The 23,858-nt window shown below is 46.5% G+C and overlaps 1 protein-coding gene across 2 annotated transcripts; it reads right to left on the bottom strand.

Moving 5' to 3' along the window:
* Positions 1 to 3,689: 3,689 nt before the first annotated feature.
* Positions 3,690 to 23,651, bottom strand: LOC127923379 (scavenger receptor cysteine-rich type 1 protein M130-like). 2 transcript variants are annotated; one of them, XM_052507375.1, is made up of 11 exons: positions 23,540 to 23,651; positions 22,414 to 22,443; positions 10,043 to 10,072; positions 9,379 to 9,690; positions 8,646 to 8,951; positions 8,251 to 8,520; positions 7,002 to 7,307; positions 6,595 to 6,873; positions 5,819 to 6,139; positions 5,627 to 5,715; positions 3,690 to 5,524 (listed from the first exon to the last, which is right to left on the bottom strand). In XM_052507375.1, the coding sequence occupies exons 1-11, from the start codon at positions 23,610 to 23,612 to the stop codon at positions 5,390 to 5,392; spliced, it is 2,151 nt and encodes a 716-aa protein (XP_052363335.1). In that variant the 5' UTR covers positions 23,613 to 23,651; the 3' UTR covers positions 3,690 to 5,389. The 2 variants fall into 2 exon arrangements, with proteins under 2 accessions (XP_052363335.1, XP_052363336.1); XM_052507376.1 differs by lacking the exon at positions 10,043 to 10,072 and having other exon boundaries at positions 23,540 to 23,620.
* Positions 23,652 to 23,858: the final 207 nt, after the last annotated feature.

Here is a 23,858-nt window from a genome sequence, read left to right as displayed (position 1 = left end):
AGGAAAACATCATCTATACATCTCCACAGAGTGTGCATGAAGAACCAGGAAAACATATCTATACATCTCCACAGAATGTGCATGAAGAACCAGGAAAACATATCTATACATCTCCACAGAGTGTGCATGAAGAACCAGGAAAACATATCTATACATCTCCACAGAGTGTGCATGAAGACAGAATCAAAACCAAAGATTGATCAGGAAGTTCATAATTCCCATTGAACCAGTCATGGGACACCACACTGAGAAAGGGGATGCAAAGCTGTGGTTTGTACCAAAAGCCCCCTCTGGATTGTGATCTGATGGCTGGATTTGGGAAATATCTCCGCGACGACAACAACATTCCCCATTTCAAACAGGAGGTTTGTACAGAGATTTTACTTTCATTTAACTGTTTACATATTTTAATGAGAATTAATAGATTTTAAAGTAGTTATTAACTATGTAATTCATATTATTTTCATGTTTCATGCCGAGAGAGACAGAGAGGATCTATTACATGAATTTATGTTCATCTGTGATGGCTGAGAGGGATTTGGGTCACAGGTGTCACGCCTTGGTCTTAGTATTTTGTGTTTTCTTTAATTATTTGTTCAGGCCAGGGTGTGACATGGGGTTATTGTATTGTCTTATTGGGGGTTTTGTAGGCATTGGGATTGTGGTTGATTAGGGGTGTGTCTAGTATAGGCTTGGCTGCCTGAGGCGGTTCTCAATCAGAGTCAGGTGATTCTCATTGTCTCTGATGGGGAACCGTATTTAGGTAGCCTGGGTTTCACTGTGTATTTCGTGGGTGATTGTTCCTGTCTCTGTGTAGTTTCACCAGATAGGCTGTAATAAGTTTCGCGTTCCGTTTGTTGTTTTGTTTATTCAGTTATTTCATGTATCGTCATTTCATTCATTAAAGACATGAGTAACCACCACGCTGCATTTCGGTCCGACTTTCTTTCGACAAACGAAGAACGCCGTTACAACAGGTGCTGTTTTGAGGGGTTAAAAAGGTCACATAGCTTGAGAGAGGATCTATTACATAAAGTTATCACAGATGCACACTATGTAAAACACATTATGTTAATAATTACCTAAAAATTGGATGTCATTGTCTCTCATAACTGTTGCAATACAAAACTTTGAAACATTGTTAAATATTTGTTACTTTAGTATGTATTGAGTGAAAAGTTATACATATTGAAAGAGAATGTGCAATATTACACAATTAAATAATAGATCATCTCTCACACAAACGTGGCTTCATCGTTGTTCACAGTTTATTATCATAGTTTCTCACCATTTTTAATTATCGCTTATAATCATAGTTTGAACATAGTTGGCCAAAGTTTCCAATCATAGTTTGTAATCATAGTTTGTAGTCATAGTTTGTAATCATAGTTTCTAATCGTAGTTTCTAATCATAGTTTCTAATCATAGTTTCTAATCGTAGTTTCCAATCATAGTTTCTAATCATAGTTTCTAATCGTAGTTTCTAATCATAGTTTCTAATTGTAGTTTCTAATCGTAGTTTCTAATCGTAGTTTCTAATCATAGTTTCTAATTGTAGTTTCTAATCGTAGTTTCTAATCGTAGTTTCTAATCGTAGTTTCTAATCGTAGTTTCCAATCATAGTTTCTAATCATAGTTTCTAATCGTAGTTTCTAATCGTAGTTTCTAATCTTAGTTTCTAATCGTAGTTTCTAATCGTAGTTTCCAATCATAGTTTCTAATCGTAGTTTCCAATCATAGTTTCTAATCATAGTTTCTAATCATAGTTTCCAATCATAGTTTCTAATCATAGTTTCTAATCATAGTTGATAAATGTACTTTCTAATTGTATTTTCTAGTCTGAGAAGTTTTGGTACAATAATATAGTCAAATACAACCTAACAGGCCAGAAGCAATTGTTTGTCCCTATAGTTTTGAATTTTTCCCTGTCAGAAAATTGTTGAGAGGCTAAGAGAGAATGACCTTTGGCGGTGATCTTCCCAGGATGTCAACATTCCGTTATCTTCTGTTGGAGAGGGGACGTTCCATTCAGGATGTCAACATTCCGTTATCTTCTGTTGGAGAGGGGAGGTTCCATTCAGGATGTCAACATTCCGTTATCTTCTGTTGGAGAGGGGAGGTTACATTCAGGATGTCAACATTCCATTATCTTCTGTTGGAGAGGGGAGGTTCCATTCAGGATGTCAACATTCCGTTATCTTCTGTTGGAGAGGGGACGTTCCATTCAGGATGTCAACATTCCGTTATCTTCTGTTGGAGAGGGGAGGTTACATTCAGGATGTCAACATTCCGTTATCTTCTGTTGGAGAGGGGAGGTTCCATTCAGGATGTCAACATTCCGTTATCTTCTGTTGGAGAGGGGAGGTTACATTCAGGATGTCAACATTCTGTTATCTTCTGTTGGAGAGGGAGGTTCCATTCAGGATGTCAACATTCCGTTATCTTCTGTTGGAGAGGGGAGGTTCCATTCAGGATGTCAACATTCCGTTATCTTCTGTTGGAGAGGGGAGGTTCCATTCAGGATGTCAACATTCCGTTATCTTCTGTTGGAGAGGGGAGGTTCCATTCAGGATGTCAACATTCCGTTATCTTCTGTTGGAGAGGGGAGGTTCCATTCAGGATGTCAACATTCCGTTATCTTCTGTTGGAAAGGGGAGGTTCCATTCAGTGAGCTGGAGCCTTTGTTTGGCCTGCCTCTGGGAGAATGTCAGATATGGTCAAAATATCTGTAAGATATATCTGTCAAATATTTTAGCTACATACTTCTATTTAGAGAGGTTTTTTTTTTTACCATTCAGGGATCTACTATCAAACAGTCATGAAATCATAAATAAATGAATGTGTAAACTACATTATGTGAATTTGATGGACTTTCTAACTTTAAAGGTCCAAGGACCAAAGTACAAATGAAGTCCCTGCTCAGCCCTGGTCCTTTCATTCTGTAAATTCTGGTTCCTCTCAAGGTTTCTTCCTAGGTTTCTGGCCTTTCTAGGGAGTGTTTCCTAGCCACCGTGCTTCTACACCCACATTGCTTGCTGTATGGGGTGTTAGGCTGGGTTTCTGTACAGCACTTTGAGATATCAGCTGATGTACGAAGGACTTTATCAACACATTTGATTTGAGTCAATGCCATGTCTGTTGTCTTTTTTCATAGTCTGAGAGAGAGAGAGAGAGAGAGAGAGAGAGAGAGAGAGAGAGAGAGAGAGAGAGAGAGAGAGAGAGAGAGAGAGAGAGAGAGAGAGAGAGATACTGTGAGAAACCCTACTACACTAACTGATACATGTAGATGTTTGGTACCAGAGGTAGATACTGTGAGAAACCCTACTACACTAACTGTTACATGTAGATGTTTGGTACCAGAGGTAGTCTGTCCAAGAGGGGAATCACACAGACTGATCTCAGTTAATTCATACTGTATGTTGTAGTCTGTCCAAGAGGGGAATCACACAGGCTGATCTCAGTTCATTCATACTGTATGTTGTAGTCTGTCCAAGAGGGGAATCACACAGACTGATCTCAGTTAATTCATACTGTATGTTGTAGTCTGTCCAAGAGGGGAATCACACAGACTGATCTCAGTTAATTCATACTGTATGTTGTAGTCTGTTCAAGAGGGGAATCACACAGACTGATCTCAGTTAATTCATACTGTATGTTGTAGTCTGTCTAATAATTAAATCACACAAGACTGACAGCCTGTAATTTTATTAAAAGCATTCAGTTGATTACATGGCAGTTTAGAGAGCAACATCATAACAATAATCTACTTCATAATCAATAATCAATATCATAACATTTATAATCAATAACATCATTATCTCTATACTACTAACCACATAACACTAATCTACATCATAATCAATATCATAACATTTATAATCAATAACATCATTATCTCTATACTACTAACAACATAACACTAATCTACATCATAATCAATATCATAACATTTATAATCAATAACATCATTATCTATATACTACTAACAACATAACACTAATCTACATCATAATCAATATCATAACATTTATAATCAATAACATCATGAGAGGTAAACAACAACAAACCCCTTTATTAAAAAATGTTTCAAAATACAAAGAATGAACAGATGATTATAATAATACCTGGACTAATAATGGAAACACTTCAAGATAAATAATCTAAGAGACACTAAATAAGATAAAGAATCTAAGAGACACTAAATAAGATAAAGAATATAAGAGACACTAAATAAGATAAAGAATCTAAGAGACACTAAATAAGATAAAGAATCTAAGAGACACTAAATAAGATAAAGAATATAAGAGACACTAAATAAGATAAAGAATCTAAGAGACACTAAATAAGATAAAGAATCTAAGAGACACTAAATAAGATAAAGAATCTAAGAGACACTAAATAAGATAAAGAATCTAAGAGACACTAAATAAGATAAAGAATCTAAGAGACACTAAATAAGATAAAGAATATAAGAGACACTAAATAAGATAAAGAATCTAAGAGACACTAAATAAGATAAAGAATATAAGAGACACTAAATAAGATAAAGAATCTAAGAGACACTAAATAAGATAAAGAATCTAAGAGACACTAAATAAGATAAAGAATCTAAGAGACACTAAATAAGATAAAGAATCTAAGAGACACTAAATAAGATAAAGAATCTAAGAGACACTAAATAATATAAAGAATCTAAGAGACACTAAATAAGATAAAGAATATAAGAGACACTAAATAAGATAAAGAATATAAGAGACACTAAATAAGATAAAGAATCTAAGAGACACTAAATAAGATAAAGAATATAAGAGACACTAAATAAGATAAAGAATCTAAGAGACACTAAATAAGATAAAGAATCTAAGAGACACTAAATAAGATAAAGAATCTAAGAGACACTAAATAAGATAAAGAATATAAGAGACACTAAATAAGATAAAGAATCTAAGAGACACTAAATAAGATAAAGAATATAAGAGACACTAAATAAGATAAAGAATCTAAGAGACACTAAATAAGATAAAGAATATAAGACACACTAAATAAGACAAAAAAATAAAGATAAGCAATACTGGAACATGAAACAAACCCCATGTTACCCAAAACCCCATGTTACCCAGAACCCCATGTTACCCAAAACCCCATGTTACCTCAAACCCCATGTTACTCTGGTGGTAAAAACCAAACTAAATGAATAATGGTGGTTGCAGTCACTACTTTTAGATTTCCTCCAAGGTTCTAGAAAGAGAAACTAATTCTGAACTTGTTATTAAAATTAGAACCACTTCAGGTTTGTCACAACATTTTAAACACCAGTCCACTGCTGACCATTGATTTTAAACACAAAACTGACCTAAGATCAGCATGTAGGGTCAGCTTCATTCTACTCCTACTCCGTCCCCTGGGCTGCTCTCTCCTCTCCCGGTCCAGCTTCAGCTCTGGAGCTCAGAGAGACCATCTCCATGGCATTGACATAAAGATCCATGCTGCTCACCCTGTTCACTCTCTTCTGCCTCCTGGTGGGCTAGAGAGACACAGCACCAACAGTCAGACATTTACTCTCTGGTACTCCATTCTCTCTCCCTCTAGTTTAAATGACTTGTAACGTCTGAGTAAATGTCTTTACCTTGTAGTACAGGTAGGAGGTGGTGATTGTTGTCAGTAGGATCAGCAGCACTACAACGTGTCTGATGATGAAGGCTGGCAGAGGAGAGGCTGCAAACAGAAACACCTTTGATGAGGGGACTGATCATCATCACATAGATCTGTGGGAAATCTGTCAATGACAAAGTTATAAGTCTGGTTCCTGTTCAGTTACCTGTGATGGTGAGGGAGAGGAGCTCACTTTCAGAGGAGAAGTTATGAGAGAAAACATAATTGTCATAAACACAGCTGTAGTTCCCTTGGTGGGAGTCATCTGCAGCAGGGAAGAGGAAGGCAGCAGAGTGATTGACAGCTGGCTGGATCTGGGTTCTGTTGGAGCCGGTGAACGTGAGGAGGAAGGAGCCTCCTGGGTACTGTGGCTGAGTGGAGCAGGTGATGGTGAAGTTGTAGCCCCTGAACATCTCAGGCCCCTGGTGGCCCCTGAAGACCCCTCCCATTGGGTCAGTCAGGAAGATATCAGGCTGGACCAGGAGATCTGTAACAATAAAAGAGAACAAGAAATACCTCTTCAACTAGTTTCCTATAGATATGACAATAACATCAGCATGTAACAGTGCCAGCCACCCTCCCTCACAGGGCAACATGAGTAGTGGGCCTACAGTCACTGAGACAACATATGTTGATATCAGGCTGAAGCAGGACATCTGGAACAAGAGGAGAGAAAAAGAAACGTAGCTCCTCAACTACTTTCCTCATTTAGATGTGACAATAACATGACATGTGACAGTGGTAGTGAGTAGAGACGTTCACTGAGGTAACACTCACATACAAAGCATTCTGGGATATTTAAGTTGTATTTGATTCCAACTTGACTGAGTGATCTATTTAGTAAAGCAGACTGACAAGTTAAACAGTCATCATGAGAGGTACAGAGGAAGTTGTATGAATGAAGGAAATCAGTTGAATATAATTATAATATGTTGTTATTACCTGAGCAGATCACCGTGAGTCCAGGAAGTAGATCATACATTCTATAACAATCCCTCAGTGCAGGCTCAGATCCAGAACATATCATGTTTTTCCCTCTAGTGGTGTTTCCCGGTGGTACTGAAACGGTGGAGCCACAACCCAGCTGTCTACACACTACTACAGCTACATCCCTCTGGGCCCTGTCATCAGCTCCCACAATCCTCCACTCTCCCTGGTCGTACCACTCCAATCCACCAGCACAGCGACTGCCTCCTCCCACCAGCCTCACATCATCAGGCTCTGAGAAAAGGAAAGAGAGAGAGACAGTAATCTGACTATTTTCTCATTAAAACCCACCTATATTGTCTCTCATATTCTTCACTCCAGGTGAGAAAAAAATGTTGACTGAGTGACAAACTGTTTCTTACCTGAGCAGGTGAGTCCAACAGCATCACCAGGTAGGCAGGTGTTGTTCTCTCTGTCTGAGGTGTCACAGTCCAGGAGAAGGGACTCATTACCTTTACACTGGAACTCTTTATCCCAGGTCTGACCCTCACCTTCTCCATAGAGCCCCCCCTGTAGAGCTGCAGGTGCCCCACAGCCAAACTCCCTACAGACTACCTCTGCATCCTGCCGGTCAAAGTCAGCTTCACACACTGAGGCCCAGGACTGATTGGACTTCACCTCCACTCTCCCAGAGCAGAGACCAGCTCCATCCACAAGCCGTACAGACTCTGGAGAAAAAGAGTTGGTTGAACATTCAATCAGTTTTGTTGATGACACTGTCAAGGACTAAACACAAATATGTTGGATAAAAGATTGTAGTTTGCTATGTTTGATACTGTAAGAGGTAGAAATGGGTTCTCAGTCACTCGGGATCAGGTTGGGAATAATGCAGGCAGGAGACAGGAATAAGTTCACTTCACTGTTCACACACAGCTTAACTACAAGGTCTGATTCATTATGTCACGGTCAGGATTGGCTGGGCCAATAGTGGAAAAGGTTACTGGTTATAATGACATCCCTGGTGAGAACTCAGTGATAAAAATATATTCTCTCTCTCATCTCTCTGTCTTCCTCTCCTCCTCCCTCATTCTCTTTGTGAGAGTGGTTGTGAGTAGAGACATTCACTGAGATAACACTCAAATGCAAATGCATTCTGGGATATTTAAGTTGCATTTCATTTCTACTTGACAGAGTGATCTATTTAGTAAAGCAGACTGACAAGTTAAACAGTCATCATGAGAGGTGCAGAGGAAGTTGTATGAATGAAGGAAATCAGTTGAATATAATTATAATATGTTGATATTTCCTGAGCAGATCACTGTGAGTCCAGGAAGGAGATATAATACATGGACTAAAGTATGTGGAACTCAGCAGTGAGTTTTACAACAGAGGATTATTTTTACGCTCTACGTGGTTCAGCCCTCGACTGTCTGTTCTGTGAGCTTGTGTTGTCTACCACTTCACGGCTGAGCCGTTGTTGCTCCTAGATATGCAACGTTGAAAGTCACTGAGACCTTCAGAAAGGACATTTTACTGCTGATGTTTGTCTATGGAGATTGCATGGCCATGTGCTCAATTTTATACACCTGTCAGGAACAGGTGTGGCTGAAATAGCCGAATCCACGAATGTCCACATACTTTTGGCCATATAGTGTAACTTGTTATTATTACCTGAGCAGATCACTGTGAGTCCAGGAGAGAGATCATAACTTCTGGAACACTCCCTCAGTGAAGACTCAGATCCATAACAGGAAAGTCTAAATGCTCTAGTGGTGTCTCCAAGTAGTACTGAAACAGTGGAGCCACAGCCCAGCTGTCTACACACTACTGCAGCTACATCCCAGTCTTCAGCTCCCACAGTCCTCCACTCTCCCTGGTCGTACCACTCCACTCCACCAGCACAGCGACTGCCTCCTCCCACCAGCCTCACATCATCAGGCTCTGAGAAAAGAAAAGAGAGAGACAGTAATCTTACTATTTTCTCACAAAAACACACCTATATTGTCTCTCATATTCTTCACTCCAGGTGAGAAACAATGTTGACTGAGTGACAAACTGTTTCTTACCTGAGCAGGTGAGTCCAACAGCATCACCAGGTAGGCAGGTGTTGTTCTCTCTGTCTGAGGTGTCACAGTCCAGGAGAAGGGACTCATTACCTTTACACTGGAACTCTTTATCCCAGGTCTGACCCTCACCTTCTCCATAGAGCCCCCCCTGTAGAGCTGCAGGTGCCCCACAGCCAAACTCCCTACAGACTACCTCTGCATCCTGCCGGTCAAAGTCAGCTTCACACACTGAGGCCCAGGACTGATTGGACTTCACCTCCACTCTCCCAGAGCAGAGACCAGCTCCATCCACAAGCCGCACAGACTCTGGAGAAAAAGAGTTGGTTGAACATTCAATCAGATTTGTTGATGACACTGTCAAGGACTAAACACAAATATTTTGGATAAAAGATTGTAGTTTGCTATGTTTGATACTGTAAGAGGTAGAAATGGGTTCTTAGTCACTCAGGATCGGGTTGGGAATAATGCAGGCAGGAGACAGGAATAAGTTCACTTCACTTTATAGAAAATAAACAGCTGGACATCCATCAGGCAGCTTCACTTCAGTACCATCTGAACTACAATGATCTGCCCATGAACATCTCCCATAAACCAATATGACAAACACAAATATAATGTTTAAATACATCTGACATCTCTCCCTCTATTTAAATGAGATAAAAACACATAAAGATGATACATGGTAATATTGTATAATGTATAAATAAATCTCTCAATATGACCAGTCTCTTACCTGAACAGGTCACATGATGATAATATCCACCATCACAGACACCAGGTCCTCCTCTTACAATGTCACACTGTCTAATAGAAGACTCATTTCCATAGCAACCACCTAGTATGACTCTTCGTTTTCCATCTTCAAGCAGAGGTCCTCCAGATTCAGCTACAGGATTTCCACAGTCCAGCTCTCTACACACAAACCTGACCTCTTTCATCATGCTCCACCAACTAGTACAAAGACCTAACCACTCTCCTTCATTGAAGACTTCCACTGTCCCAGAACAGGAAGTGGTCCCATTCACCAGTCTGACTGAGAGTTCAGCTGTAAACAGCAGAGAGGAAAACACAGTGGTGAGGACAGATGATGACAGTGATTCTGTTATTCTAACAGCAGTGATGCTTTGTGGTTGACAAGTATTAGTAGTTCCATAAAACACTACTTGTTATTGGGGTTTAGAATGGTTTGTATGGACACATGAATTTCTCCATGTGGGATAATAAAGTTGACTAATATTGAACTGCTTCTACACCTGCAATGTTTGCTGTTTGGGGTTTTAGGCTGGGTTTCTGTACAGCACTTTGAGATATCAGCTCATGTACGAAGGGCTATATAAATACATTTGTTTGATTTGATATAAACTGCTAGAATCACTGTAGATTTATACTCTACCTACCTGGTGGACTGACGCTTTGAGCCTGGAGATCTGAGGAGAAAGAGAGAGACAGAGGAAGAGAGAGGGAGAGTTTAAATGAACATCAACATGACCTTTCATGATGTGATGGGGAAGAAAGGCTTATCGTTGGTCTGGTGCAACAACACCCATGTGGACATACATCCTATCTGCAAAAGTATGTGGACACCCCTTCAAATTAGTGGATTCTATTTCAGCCACACCCCTTCCCCACCCCTTCCACACAGTAATACAGGCAAACATTGGCTGTAGAATGGCCTTCCTGAAGAGCTCAGTGACTTTCAACATGGCACCATCATAGGATGCCACTTTTCCAACAAGTCAGTTTGGCCCCGGTCAACTGTAAGTGCTGTTATTGTGAAGTGGAAACTTCTAGGAGCAACAGCTGCTCAACTGTGAATTGGTAGAGCGTACAAACTGTCTGTCCTCGGTTGCAACACTAACTGCAGAGTTCCAAACTACCTCTAGAAGCAACGTCAGCAGAATAACTGTTCGTTGGGAGCTTCAGGATGAATATTCCATGATGGAGCAGCCACACACAGGCCTAAGATCACCATGGTCAATGCCAAGCGTTGGCTGGAGTGGTGTAAAACTCAGATAACATGAGAACACTACCTGCCCTAAAGCGTAGTGCCAACTGTAAAGTTTGGTTGAGGAGGAATAATGGTCTGGGGATGTTTTCCTTGTTCGGATTAGGCCCCTTAGTTCCAGTGAAGGGAAATCTAATCGCATTCTAGACAATTCTGTGATTCCAACTTTGTGGCAACAGGAACTTGACTGGCCTGCACAGAGCCCTGACCTAAACCCCATCCAATACCTTTGTGATGATTTGAAATGCAGACTGCAATCCAGGCCAAATCGCCCAACATCTGTACCTAAGCTCATTAATGCTCTTATGGCTGAATGGAAGCAAGTCCGTGCAGCAATGTTCCAACATCATTGCCGATCGAATATACAGTGTCTATGGGGTCAAATTGCACTTCCCAAGGCTTCCACTAGATGTCAACAGTCTTTAGAACCTTGTTTGAGGCTTCCACTGTGAAGGAGGGGGGTGAGAGCTGTTTGAGTAAGGGCTCTGCCAGAGTGGCATGAGCTGATCACACTCGCTCACGTGATAGCGACCTGCGTTCCATTGCAATTCTAAAGACAAAGGAATTCTCCGGTTGGAACATTATTGAAGATTTATGTTAAAAACATTGTAAAGATTGATTCTATACATCGTTTGACATGTTTCTACGAACTGTAATATAACTGTTTGTCTGAACCTTCGCCTGGACTTATGAGTTTGGATTTGTTTACCAAACACGCTACCAAAAAATAGGTATTTGGACATAAATTATGGACTTCATCGAACAAAACAAACATTTATTGTGGAACTGGGATTCCTGGGAGTGCATTCTGATGAAGATCATCAAAGGTAAGTGAATATTTATAATGCTATTTCTGACTTCTGTTGACTCCACAACATGGCGGGTATCTGTATGGCTTGTTTTTGTGTCTGTGCGCCATACTCAGATTATTGCATGGTGTGCTTTTCCATAAAGTGTTTTTGAAATCTGACACAGCCGTTGCATTAAGGAGAAGTGGATCTATAATTCCACGCATAACACTTGTATATTTTATCAATGTTTATGATGAGTATTTCTGTAAATTGATGTGGATCTCTGCAAAATCACCAGATGTTTTGGAAGCAAAACATTACTGAACATAATGCGATTTTTGGATATAAATATGAACTTCCTCAAACAAAACATACTTGTATTGTGTAACATGATGTCCTATGAGTGTCATCTGATGAAGATCATCAAAGGTTAGTGATACATTTAATCTGTATTTCTGCTTTTTGTGACACCTCTCTTTGGCTGTAAAAAATGGCTGTTTTTCTGTGACGAGGTGCTGACCGAACATAATCTGATGCTTTCGTCGTGAAGTCTTTTTGAAATCCGACAATGTGGCGGGATTAACAACAAGTTTATGTATGTTTGAGGAATTTTATTTATGAGATTTCTGTTGTTTGACTGTTGTCAAATCGATCCCGTTAACGGGATCTTAGCCCGTCTCTTCCATAGGAGGTTAAATTTGATGACAACACAGTGGTAGGCCTAATCACCGACAACGAGCTCCAAGCACACCATGTCAGTCGTGAAGCGGGCACGACAAAACCTATTTCCCCTCAGGAGACTGAAAAGATTTGGCATGGGTCCTCAGATTCTCAAAAGGTTCTACAGCTCCACCATCGAGAGCATCCTGACTGGTAGCATCACTGCCTGGTACGGCAACTGCTCAGCCTCCGACCGCAAGGCACTACAGAGGGTAGTGTGAATGGCCCAGTACATCACTGAGGTCAAGCTTGCTGCCATCCAGGACCTCTATAACAGGCGGTGTCAGAGCAAGGCCCTGAAAATTGTGAAAGACACCAGTCACCCAAGTCATAGTGTTCTCTCTTCTACCACAAGGCAAGCGGTACCGGAGCGCCAAGTCCAGGTCCAAGAGGCTTCTAAACAACTTCTATCCCCAAGCCATAAGACTCCTGAACATCTAGTCAAATGGTTACCCAGACTATTCACATTGCCCCCCTCCCCTCTCAAAACCACTGCCACTCTCTTTTGTCATCTATGCATAGTCACTTAACTTGAAAATAAAAGCGAGCCGCACACTCTAGGAGCTCAGATGCAAATATTTAATTACCAATGTTTAGACAGCCAAGCTGTCTTCATGAGGGTTTCCTACTCCGCTAGCCAGCACCTCTAGCCAGCACCTCTAGCCAGCACCTCTAGCCAGCACCTCTAGCCAGCACCTCGCCTAAATAGGTCTGCGTTTCTTTTTCTTCTAGATAGTCACTTAACTTTACCTCGATGTTCATACTACCTCAACTCACCGGTGCCCCACACACTGACTCTAACCGGTGCCCCACACACTGACTCTAACCGGTGCCCCCTCACACTGACTCAAACCGGTGCCCCCACACACTGACTCTAACCGGTGCCCCCACACTGACTCTAACCGGTGCCCCCACACACTGACTCTAACTGGTGCCCACACACTGACTCTGACCGGTGCCCCCACACACTGACTCTAACCGGTGCCCCCACACACTGACTCTAACCGGTGCCCCCCCACACTGACTCTGTACCGACACCCCCACACACTGACTCTAACCGGGGCCCCCACACACTGACTCTGTACCGGTGCCCCCACACACTGACTCTAACCGGTGCCCCCACACACTGACTCTAACCGTGCCCCCACACTGACTGACTCTAACCGGTGCCCCCACACACTGACACTGACTAACCGGTGCCCCCACACACTGACTCCTAACCGGTGCCCCGTGCCCTCACACACTGACTCTAACCGGTGCCCCCCACACTGACTCTAACCGGTGCCCCCACACTGACTCTAACACTGACTCTAACCGTGTGCCCCCACACACTGACTCTAACCGTGCCCCCACACTGACACTGCCCCTCACACTGACTAACCGGTGTCCCCCCCACACACTGACTGACTCTAACCGTGCCCGCCCCTCACACTGACTGTAACCGTGCCCCCACACACTGACTCTAACCGACTCTGTGCCCCTCACACTGACTCTGTACCGACACCCCCTCACACTGACTCTAACCGGACTGCCGCCACACTGACTCTAACCGGTGCCCCCCACACACTGACTCTAACCGTGCCCCCACACTGACTCTAACCGGTGCCCCCTCACACTGACTCTAACCGGTGCCCCCACACACTGACTCTAACCGGTGCCCCCCACACTGACTCTGTAACCCCCTCACATGACTCTGTGCACCCCTCACACTGACTCTAACCGTGCCCCCTCACACTGACTCTTTACCGACACCCCTCACACTGACTCTAACCGGTGCCCCACACTGACGCACTCAACTGACTCTGTACCGACCCCCCTCACACTGACTCTGTACCGACACCCCCTCACACTGACTCTGTACCGACACCCCTCACCGACTGACTCTGTACCGACACCCCTCAACACTGACTCTTTACCGACACCCTCACACTGACTCTAACCGGTGCCCCCTCACACTGACTCTGTACCGACACCCCACACTCATACTGACTCTGTACCGACACCCTCACACACTGACTCTGTACCGACACTCCCTCACACTGACTCTGTACCGACACCCCCCTCACACTGACTCTGTACCGACACCCCTCACACTGACTCTGTACCGACACCCCCACACTCATACTGACTCTGTACCGACACCCTCCACTAACTCTAACACACTGACTCTGTACCGACACCCTCACACTGACACACTCACACTGACTCTGTACCGACACCCTCACACTGACTCTGTACCGGCACACCCTCCACTGACACACACCCTGACTCTGTACCGACACCCCACACTCACACTAACTCTAACCGTGCCCCTCACACTGACTCTGTACCGACCCCCACACTCAACCGGTGCCCCTCACACTGACTCTGTACCGACACCCACTGACTCTGTACCGACACCCCTCATACTGACTCTGTACCGACACCCCTCACACTGACTCTGTACCGACCCCTCACACTGACTCTGTACCGACACCCTCACACTGACTCTGTACCGACACCCTCACACTAACTCTAACCGGTGCCCCCACTCACACTGACTCTGTACACGACACCCCCCCTCACACTGACTCTGTACCGACACCCCCTCACACTAACTCTACCGGACTCTGTACCGACACCCTCACACTGACTCTGTACCGACACCCTCTCACACACTGACTCTGTACCGACACCCTCACACTGACTCTGTACCGACACCCTCACACTGACTCTGTACCGACACCCCACACTCACACTGACTCTGTACCGACACCCCTCACACTGACTCTGTACCGACACCCCCTCACACTGACTCTGTACCGACTCTGTACCCTCACACTGACTCTGTACCGACAACCGTGCCCTCACACTGACTCTGTACCGACACCCCCTCACACTGACTCTGTGCCCTCACACTGACACCGACACCCCTCACACTGACTCTGTACCGACACCCCTCACACTGACTCTGTACCGACACCCCTCACACTGACTCTGTACCGACACCCTCACACTGACTCTGTACCGACACCCCCTCACACTGACTCTGTACCGACACCCTCACACTGACTCTGTACACCGACTCTGTACCGACACCCTCACACTGACTCTGTACCGACACCCTCACACTGACTCTAACCGGTGCCCCCTCACACTGACTCTGTACCGACACCCCTCACACTGACTCTGTACCGACACCCCACACTAACTCCGTGCTGACTCTGTACCGACACCCTCACACTGACTCTGTACACACCCCCACACTAACTCTGTGCCCTCACACTGACTCTGTACCGACACCTCACACTGACTCTGTACCGACACCCCCTCACTGACACACACCCTCTGACTCTGTACCGACACCCCTCACACTGACTCTAACCGTGCCCCTCACACTGACTCTGTACCGACACCCCTCACACTGACTCTGTACCGACACCCTCACACTGACTCTGTACCGACACCCCACACTGACTCTGTACCGACACCCCTCACACTGACTCTGTACCGACACCCCTCACACTGACTCACACTGACTACCGACACCCCACTGACTCTGTACCGACACTGACTCTGTACCGACACCCCCTCACACTGACTCTGTACCGACACCCCTCACACTGACTCTGTACCGCCCTCACACTGACTCTGTACCGACACCCCTCACACTGACTCTGTACCGACACCCTCACACTGACTCTGTACCGACCCCTCACACTGACTCTGTACCGACACCCCCTCACACTGACTCTGTACCGACACCCCTCACACTGACTCTAACCGGCACCCTCACCTCACACTGACTCTGTACCGACACCCCTCACACTGACTCTGTACACTGACACTGTACCGACACCCTCACTGACTCTGTACCGACCCTCACACTGACTCTGTAACCGACACCCCTCTTCACACTGACTCTGTACCGACACCACCACACACTGACTCTGTACCGACACCCTCACACTGACTCTGTACCGACACCCCACTGACTCTGTACACTGACTCTGTACCGACACCCCCTCACACTGACTCTGTACCGACACCTCACACTGACTCTGTACCGACACCCTCACACTGACTCTGTACCGACACCCCTCACACTAACTCTAACCGGTGCCCCTCACACTGACTCTGTACCGACACCCCTCACACTGACTCTGTACCGAATTACACCTTCCTCTGTACACTGACTCTGTAACCGGCTCACACTGACTCAGTAAACATTTCACTGTAAGGAAACTGTTGTACTGACCATTAACTGATTTGACTCTGACTTACATCCTGCATTTTTTTACTGCGCATTTTGCTATTTTGCTATTTGCCCATGACTCCTGCACACTTTGACTCTAACTTTCGTTTGTTCGCACACCCTCACTCTGACTCTGTACCTTTGATCTCCCACCCCTCCCACACTGACTCTGTACCTGACACCCCTCACACTGACTCTGATGGACCGATGTCACCCCCTCACACTGACTCTGTACCGACACCCCCTCACACTGACTCTGTCCCTGCACACCCCCTCACACTGACTCTGTACTCTGCACACCCCCTCACACTGACTCTAACCGATCCCCCTCACACTGAGATCTCTCCCTGTCCTCTGCACTGCAGATCTCTCCCCTCCTCACTGACTCTGTCCTCTGACAGATCTCCCCCTCCTCTGCACTGAGATCTCTGTACCTGTACACCCTCACACTCTCCCTGTCCGACTCACACTGACTCTAACCGGTCCCTGCACACAGATCTCTGTACCCACCCTCTGCACTGACTCTGTACCACACCCCCTCCCCTCTGCACTGCAGATCTCTCCCCTGTCCTCTGGCAGATCCCCTCCCTGTCCTCACACTGACTCTGTACCTGCACAGATCTCCCCTCCTCTGCACTGAGATCTCTGTCCTCTGACACCCCCTCACACTGCACTCTCCCTGTACCGCACTGCAGATCCTCCTCCTCACTGACTCTGTCCCTGCACTGCACCCCTGTCCTCTGCAATACTGTCCTCTGCATTTTCCCTGCTGCTCTTTACTGCAGATTCTCTTCCTCTGCACTGCAGATCTTCTTCTCTGCACTAGATTTGTCCTCTGCACTGCAGATTCTCTCGTCCTCTGCAGGCTCGTGCAGATACTGCAGATCATCCCTTCCTCTGCACTGCAGATCTCTCCCTGTCCTCTGCACTGCAGATCTGTCCTCTGCACTGCAGATCTCTCCTGTCCTCTGCACTGCAGATGTCCTCTGCACTGCAGATTAACCTCTGCACTGATCTCTCCCTGACCTCTGAACTTACAGATCTCTCCCTGTCCTACTGCAGATCTGCCTCTGCACTGCAGATTTTTCCTCTGCACTGCAGATTTTCCTCTGCTATTTTGCCTACTTTGCCTCATGACTCCTGCAGACTTTGTCCTGACTGCAAATCTTTCTTTACAAGACTATGTTTGTTCGCACTGCAGATCTTGTCCTCTGGAGATCTCTCCCTGTCCTCTGCTGCAGATCTCTCCCTGTCCTCTGCATGGATCTTTCCCTGTCCTCTGCACTGCAGATCTTTTCCTCTGCACTGCAGATCCTCTCGTCTGGCAGATTTGTCCTCTGCACTGTTACCTGAGGCAAATCGCTCCCTGTCCTCTGCACTGCAGATCTTCCCTGTCCTCTGCACTGGATCTTCCCTGTCAGAAATCTGCACTGCAGATCTCTCCCTGTCCTCTGCACTGCAGATCTCTCCCTGTCCTCTGCACTGCAGATCTCTCCTGTCCTCTGCACTGCAGATCTCTCCCTGTCCTCTGCACTGCAGATCTCTCCCTGTCCTCTGCACTGCAGATCTCTCCCTGTCCTCTGCACTGCAGATCTCTCCCTGTCCTCTGCACTGCAGATCTCTCCCTGTCCTCTGCACTGCAGATCTCTCCCTGTCCTCTGCACTGCAGATCTCTCCTGTCCTCTGCACTGCAGATCTCTCCCTGTCCTCTGCACTGCAGATCTCTCCCTGTCCTCTGCACTGCAGATCTCTCCCTGTCCTCTGCACTGCAGATCTCTCCCTGTCCTCTGCACTGCAGATCTCTCCCTGTCCTCTGCACTGCAGATCTCTCCCTGTCCTCTGCACTGCAGATCTCTCCCTGTCCTCTGCACTGCAGATCTCTCCCTGTCCTCTGCACTGCAGATCTCTCCCTGTCCTCTGCACTGCAGATCTCTCCCTGTCCTCTGCACTGCAGATCTCTCCCCTGTCCTCTGCACTGCAGATCTCTCCCTGTCCTCTGCACTGCAGATCTCTCCCTGTCCTCTGCACTGCAGATCTCTCCCTGTCCTCTGCACTGCAGATCTCTCCCTGTCCTCTGCACTGCAGATCTCTCCCTGTGCACTGCAGATCTGCCTCTGCACTGCAGATCTCTCCTGTCCTCTGCACTGCAGATCTCTCCCTGTCCTCTGCACTGCAGATCTCTCCCTGTCCTCTGCACTGCAGATCTCTCCCTGTCCTCTGCACTGCAGATCTCTCCCTGTCCTCTGCACTGCAGATCTCTCCCTGTCCTCTGCACTGCAGATCTCCCCTGTCCTCTGCACTGCAGATCTCTCCCTGTCCTCTGCACTGCAGATCTCTCCCTGTCCTCTGCACTGCAGATCTCTCCTGTCCTCTGCACTGCAGATCTCTCCCTGTCCTCTGCACTGCAGATCTCTCCCTGTCCTCTGCACTGCAGATCTCTCCCTGTCCTCTGCACTGCAGATCTCTCCCTGTCCTCTGCACTGCAGATCTCTCCCTGTCCTCTGCACTGCAGATCTCTCCCTGTCCTCTGCACTGCAGATCTCTCCCTGTCCTCTGCACTGCAGATCTCTCCCTGTCCTCTGCACTGCAGATCTCTCCCTGTCCTCTGCACTGCAGATCTCTCCCTGTCCTCTGCACTGCAGATCTCCCTGTCCTCTGCACTGCAGATCTCTCCCCTGTCCTCTGCACTGCAGATCTCTCCCTGTCCTCTGCACTGCAGATCTCTCCCTGTCCTCTGCACTGCAGATCTCTCCCTGTCCTCTGCACTGCAGATCTCTCCCTGTCCTCTGCACTGCAGATCTCTCCCTGTCCTCTGCACTGCAGATCTCTCCCTGTCCTCTGCACTGCAGATCTCTCCCTGTCCCTGCACTGCAGATCTCCCTGTCCTCTGCACTGCAGATCTCTCCCTGTCCTCTGCACTGCAGATCTCCCTCCTCTGTCACTGCAGATCTCTCCCTGTCCTCTGCACTGCAGATCTCTCCCTGTCCTCTGCACTGCAGATCTCCCTGTCCTCTGCACTGCAGATCTCTCCCTGTCCTCTGCACTGCAGATCTCTCCCTGTCCTCTGCACTGCAGATCTCTCCCTGTCCTCTGCACTGCAGATCTCTCCCTGTCCTCTGCACTGCAGATCTCCCTGTCCTCTGCACTGCAGATCTCTCCTGTCCTCTGCACTGCAGATCTCTCCCTGATCACTCCTCTGCACTGCAGATCTCTCCCTGTCCTCTGCACTGCAGATCTCTCCCTGTCCTCTGCACTGCAGATCTCTCCCCTCTGTCCTCTCCCTGTCTGCACTGCAGATCTCTCCCTGTCCTCTGCACTGCAGATCTCTCCCTGTCCTCTGCAATGCAGATCTCTCCCTGTCCTCTGCACTGCAGATCTCTCCCTGTCCTCTGCACTGCAGATCTCTCCCTGTCCTCTGCACTGCAGATCTCTCCCTGTCCTCTGCACTGCAGATCTCTCCCTGTCCTCTGCACTGCAGATCTCTCCCTGTCCTCTGCACTGCAGATCTCTCCCTGTCCTCTGCACTGCAGATCTCTCCCTGTCCTCTGCACTGCAGATCTCTCCCTGTCCTCTGCACTGCAGATCTCTCCCTGTCCTGTGCACTGCAGAGCTCTCCCTGTCCTCTGCACTGCAGATCTCTCCCTGTCCTCTGCACTGCAGAGCTCTCCCTGTCCTGTGCACTGCAGATCTCTCCCTGTCCTCTGCAATGCAGATCTCTCCCTGTCCTCTGCACTGCAGATCTCTCCCTGTCCTCTGCACTGCAGAGTCTCCCTGTCTAATGATCTCTGCAGATCTCCCCTGTCCTCTGCACTGCAGATCTCTCCCTGTCCTCTGCACTGCAGATCTCTCCCTGTCCTCTGCACTGCAGATCTCTCCCTGTCCTCTGCAATGCAGATCTCTCCCTGTCCTCTGCACTGCAGATCTCTCCCTGTCCTCTGCAATGCAGATCTCTCCCTGTCCTCTGCAATGCAGATCTCTCCCTGTCCTCTGCACTGCAGATCTCTCCTCTGCACTGCAGATCTCCTCTGCACTGCAGATCTCTCCCTGTCCTCTGCACTGCAGATCTCTCCCTGTCCTCTGCAATGCAGATCTCTCCTGTCCTCTGCACTGCAGATCTCTCCTGTCCTCTGCACTGCAGATCTCTCCCTGTCCTCTGCAATGCAGATCTCTCCTGTCCTCTGCACTGCAGATCTCTCCCTGTCCTCTGCAATGCAGATCTCTCCCTGTCCTCTGCACTGCAGATCTCTCCCTGTCCTCTGCACTGCAGATCTCTCCCTGTCCTCTGCACTGCAGATCTCTCCTGTCCTCTGCACTGCAGAGCTCTCCCTGTCCTGTGCACTGCAGATCTCTCCCTCCTCTGTCACTGCAGAGCTCTCCTGTCCTGTGCACTGCAGATCTCTCCCTGTCCTCTGCACTGCAGAGCTCTCCCTGTCCTGTGCACTGCAGATCTCTCCCTGTCCTGTGCACTCCTGTCCTCTGCACTGCAGAGCTCTCTCCTGTGCACTGCAGAGCTCTCCCTGTCCTGTGCACTGCAGATCTCTCCTGTCCTCTGTCACTGCAGATCTCTCCCTGTCCTCTGCACTGCAGAGCTCTCCCCCTGTCCTCTGTTGCAACACTCACTTCCGAATTCCAAACTTCCTCTGGAAAAAACTTCAGCACAAGAACTGTTCGTCTGGAGCTTCATGAAATGGGTTTCTACAGCAGAGCAGCAGCACACAAGCCTAAGATCACCATGTGCAATGCCAAGCGTCTGCTGGAGTGGAAACACTTTCTCTGGAGTGTTGAATCACGTTTCACCATCTGGCAGTCCGTACCACAAACCTGGGTTTGGCAGATGCCAGGAGAACGCTACCTGCCAACTGTAAAGTTTGGTGGATGAGGAATAATGGTCTGGGGTTGTTTTTAATGGATCGGGTTAGGCCCCTTAGTTTCATTGAAGGGAAATCGAATCGCTACAGCATACAATTACATTCTAGACTATTCTGTGCTTCCAACTTTGTGGCAACAGTTTGGGGAAGGCCCTTTCCTGTTCCAGCATGACAATGCCCCTGTACACAAAGTGAGGTCCATACACAAATAGTTTGTTGAGATCGATGTGGAAGAACTTTACTGGCCTTCACAGAGCCCTGACCTAAACCCCATTTAATACCTTTAGGGATGAATTGAAACGTCGACTGAGCCAGGCCTAATCGCCCAACCTCACCAATGCTGTTGTGGCTGAATGGAAGCAAGTCCCCGCAGCAATGTTCCAACATCTAGTGGAAAGCCTTCCCAGAAGACTGGAGGCTGTTATAGCAGAAATGTTTCATCATCTAGTGGAAAGCCTTCCCAGAAGACTGGAGGCTGTTATAGCAGCGATGTTCCATCTTCTAGTGGAAAACCTTCGCAGAACAGTGGAGGCTGTTATAGCAGCAATGGGGCACCAACTCCATATTAATGCCCATGATTTTGGAATGAGATGTTAGATGAGCAGGTGTCCACATACTTTTGGTCATGTAGTGTACATTCCCCTTCCATGCAAATATGTAACTCTTTGCAGATGAGATTAAATCTAATTTAAATATATATATATATAGAGAGAATTTTTTAAATCATTAATAATTTCAGAGGTCAGGGGTCAAGCTGAGCCGGACCGAGTGGAAAAGGTTGCTGGTTATGATGACATCACTGGTGAGAAGTCAGTAAAGACAAGATATTCAGTTGGCTGCATGTTAGTCTGTCAACCCTATCTCCGTTGACATCTCACTTTCTCTCCACGCCTTCTCTCTCTCTCTCTGTTCCTCTCTCTCTCTTCCTGACAGATAGCATCAGACCTGTTGCCTTGGTAACAGACCTCTATCATCTACACCCCCCTTCTCCTACTCTAACATCAGAACAATATAATATATAATATGTCAAGTATAAGTAGTTCCATAAAACACTTCTTGTTATTGGGTATTAGAATGGTTTGTATGGACACATACAAAAGTTTACTAATATTGAACTACTATAATCACTGTAGATGTATACTCTACCTACCTGGTGGACTGACGCTTTGAGCCTGGAGATCTGAGGAGAAAGAGAGAGAGGAGAAAGGGAGAGAGAGACAGAGAGAGAGAGAGAAAGGGAGGAGTCAGAGGAAGAGAGAGTCAGAGGTTAAATCAACATGATATGATGGGGATGACAGTGGTATGGTGCAACAACACCCATGTGTAAACACATTCCCCATCTCTCCTCCACCCTCCTCTCTCCCCTACCCTCTTCTCTCCACTGCAAATCTCTCTATCCCCTCCCTCCCCTCATCTCTACTTCTCTCTCCTATACTCCACTCTCCCCTTCCCTCCTTTCTCCCCTCCCCTTCTCTCTACCCTACCCTCTATCCCCTCCCTCCCATCATCTCTACTCTACCCTTCTCTCTCCTATCCTCCACTCTCCCCCTCCCTCCCTTCTCCCCTCCCCTTCTCTCTACCCTACCCTCTATCCCCTACCCTCCTCTCTCACCTATCTTGCTCTATGCCCTCCTTTCCCATCGCCCCTCCCTTTCTCTCTCCTCCTCCTCAAACTCTCTCCACTCCCTTTCTCTCTCCTCCTCCTCAAACTCTCTCCACTCCCTTTCTCTCTCCTCCTCCTCAAACTCTCTCCACTCCCTTTCTCTCTCCCCAACCCTCCACTCTCCTCCTCCTCAAATCTCTCTCCCCACCCCTCCTCTCTTCTCATCTCTCTCTCTCTCTCTCTCTCTCTCATTCTCTCTCTCTTCGTGACGTATAGTGTTGGACCTGTTGATCTTGACTTAGCTAATAGACCTCTATCATCTACACCCCTCCCTTCTCCTACTCTAACATAACACCAATATAATATAGAATACATAATATATTATTTCATTAATTTACATAGAGACAGATACAATCAATCATTGACACACTGAATATACAACAGTCAGATGCATGACACCATCACAACTTAACTGACATTAGTGCCTGTCCCCAGATGGACAGTTAGACTACAGTAAAGTACATTTACAGGTGATCACATCATTGTCCTGCTTTGAGACACATTTTTACTGTCTGCTTCCAGTTGTATGTTATTTTACTAACCCTGCAAATGGTAAAATATCTTACAATATTACTGTCACACGTGTATATCAGTATAACAGCATCCTTCCTACCTGTGCTCCACAACAGGGTCATCAGTACCACTGCAGTTATCATGTCTGTCTCTAACTGGGGCTCCACTGACATACACAAGTCACTGTCATGTAGAGAGGACTGAAGACTGGAACGTGCTGCTCGGCTATATGACTTCTATGTCATTAGTTCGTTAGGTCTTTGATGTGAGATTAACTTCTTAGCAACTTATCTTGGATCAGTGGTTGAACACACTACAGCAAACTGATATGTTAAAAAAACTCCACAGGAAACTGCTGACAGAGCATCAACGTTTCACATAGTGTGTCCTATAATATCACCTCTAACTTTCTACTGCTT

This window comes from Oncorhynchus keta, unplaced genomic scaffold (genome assembly GCF_023373465.1).
Source record: "Oncorhynchus keta strain PuntledgeMale-10-30-2019 unplaced genomic scaffold, Oket_V2 Un_contig_2945_pilon_pilon, whole genome shotgun sequence".
Lineage (NCBI taxonomy): Eukaryota > Metazoa > Chordata > Actinopteri > Salmoniformes > Salmonidae > Oncorhynchus > Oncorhynchus keta.
Note: the sequence above shows the minus strand (reverse complement) of the source record. Positions and strands in the feature narration are given on the sequence as shown.

Excerpts from the sequence above, each read along its gene's own strand:
- LOC127923379 (XM_052507375.1), bottom strand. The coding sequence starts at position 23,612 with ATGTCAGTGGAGCCCCAGTTAGAGACAGACATGATAACTGCAGTGGTA. Across the intron at positions 8,952-9,378 it reads TCATCATGTGACCTGTTCAG|AGTCTGTGCGGCTTGTGGAT; the intron begins GTAAGAGACTGG and ends CTTTTTCTCCAG. Across the intron at positions 7,308-8,250 it reads ACTCACAGTGATCTGCTCAG|AGTCTGTACGGCTTGTGGAT; the intron begins GTAATAATAACA and ends CTTTTTCTCCAG.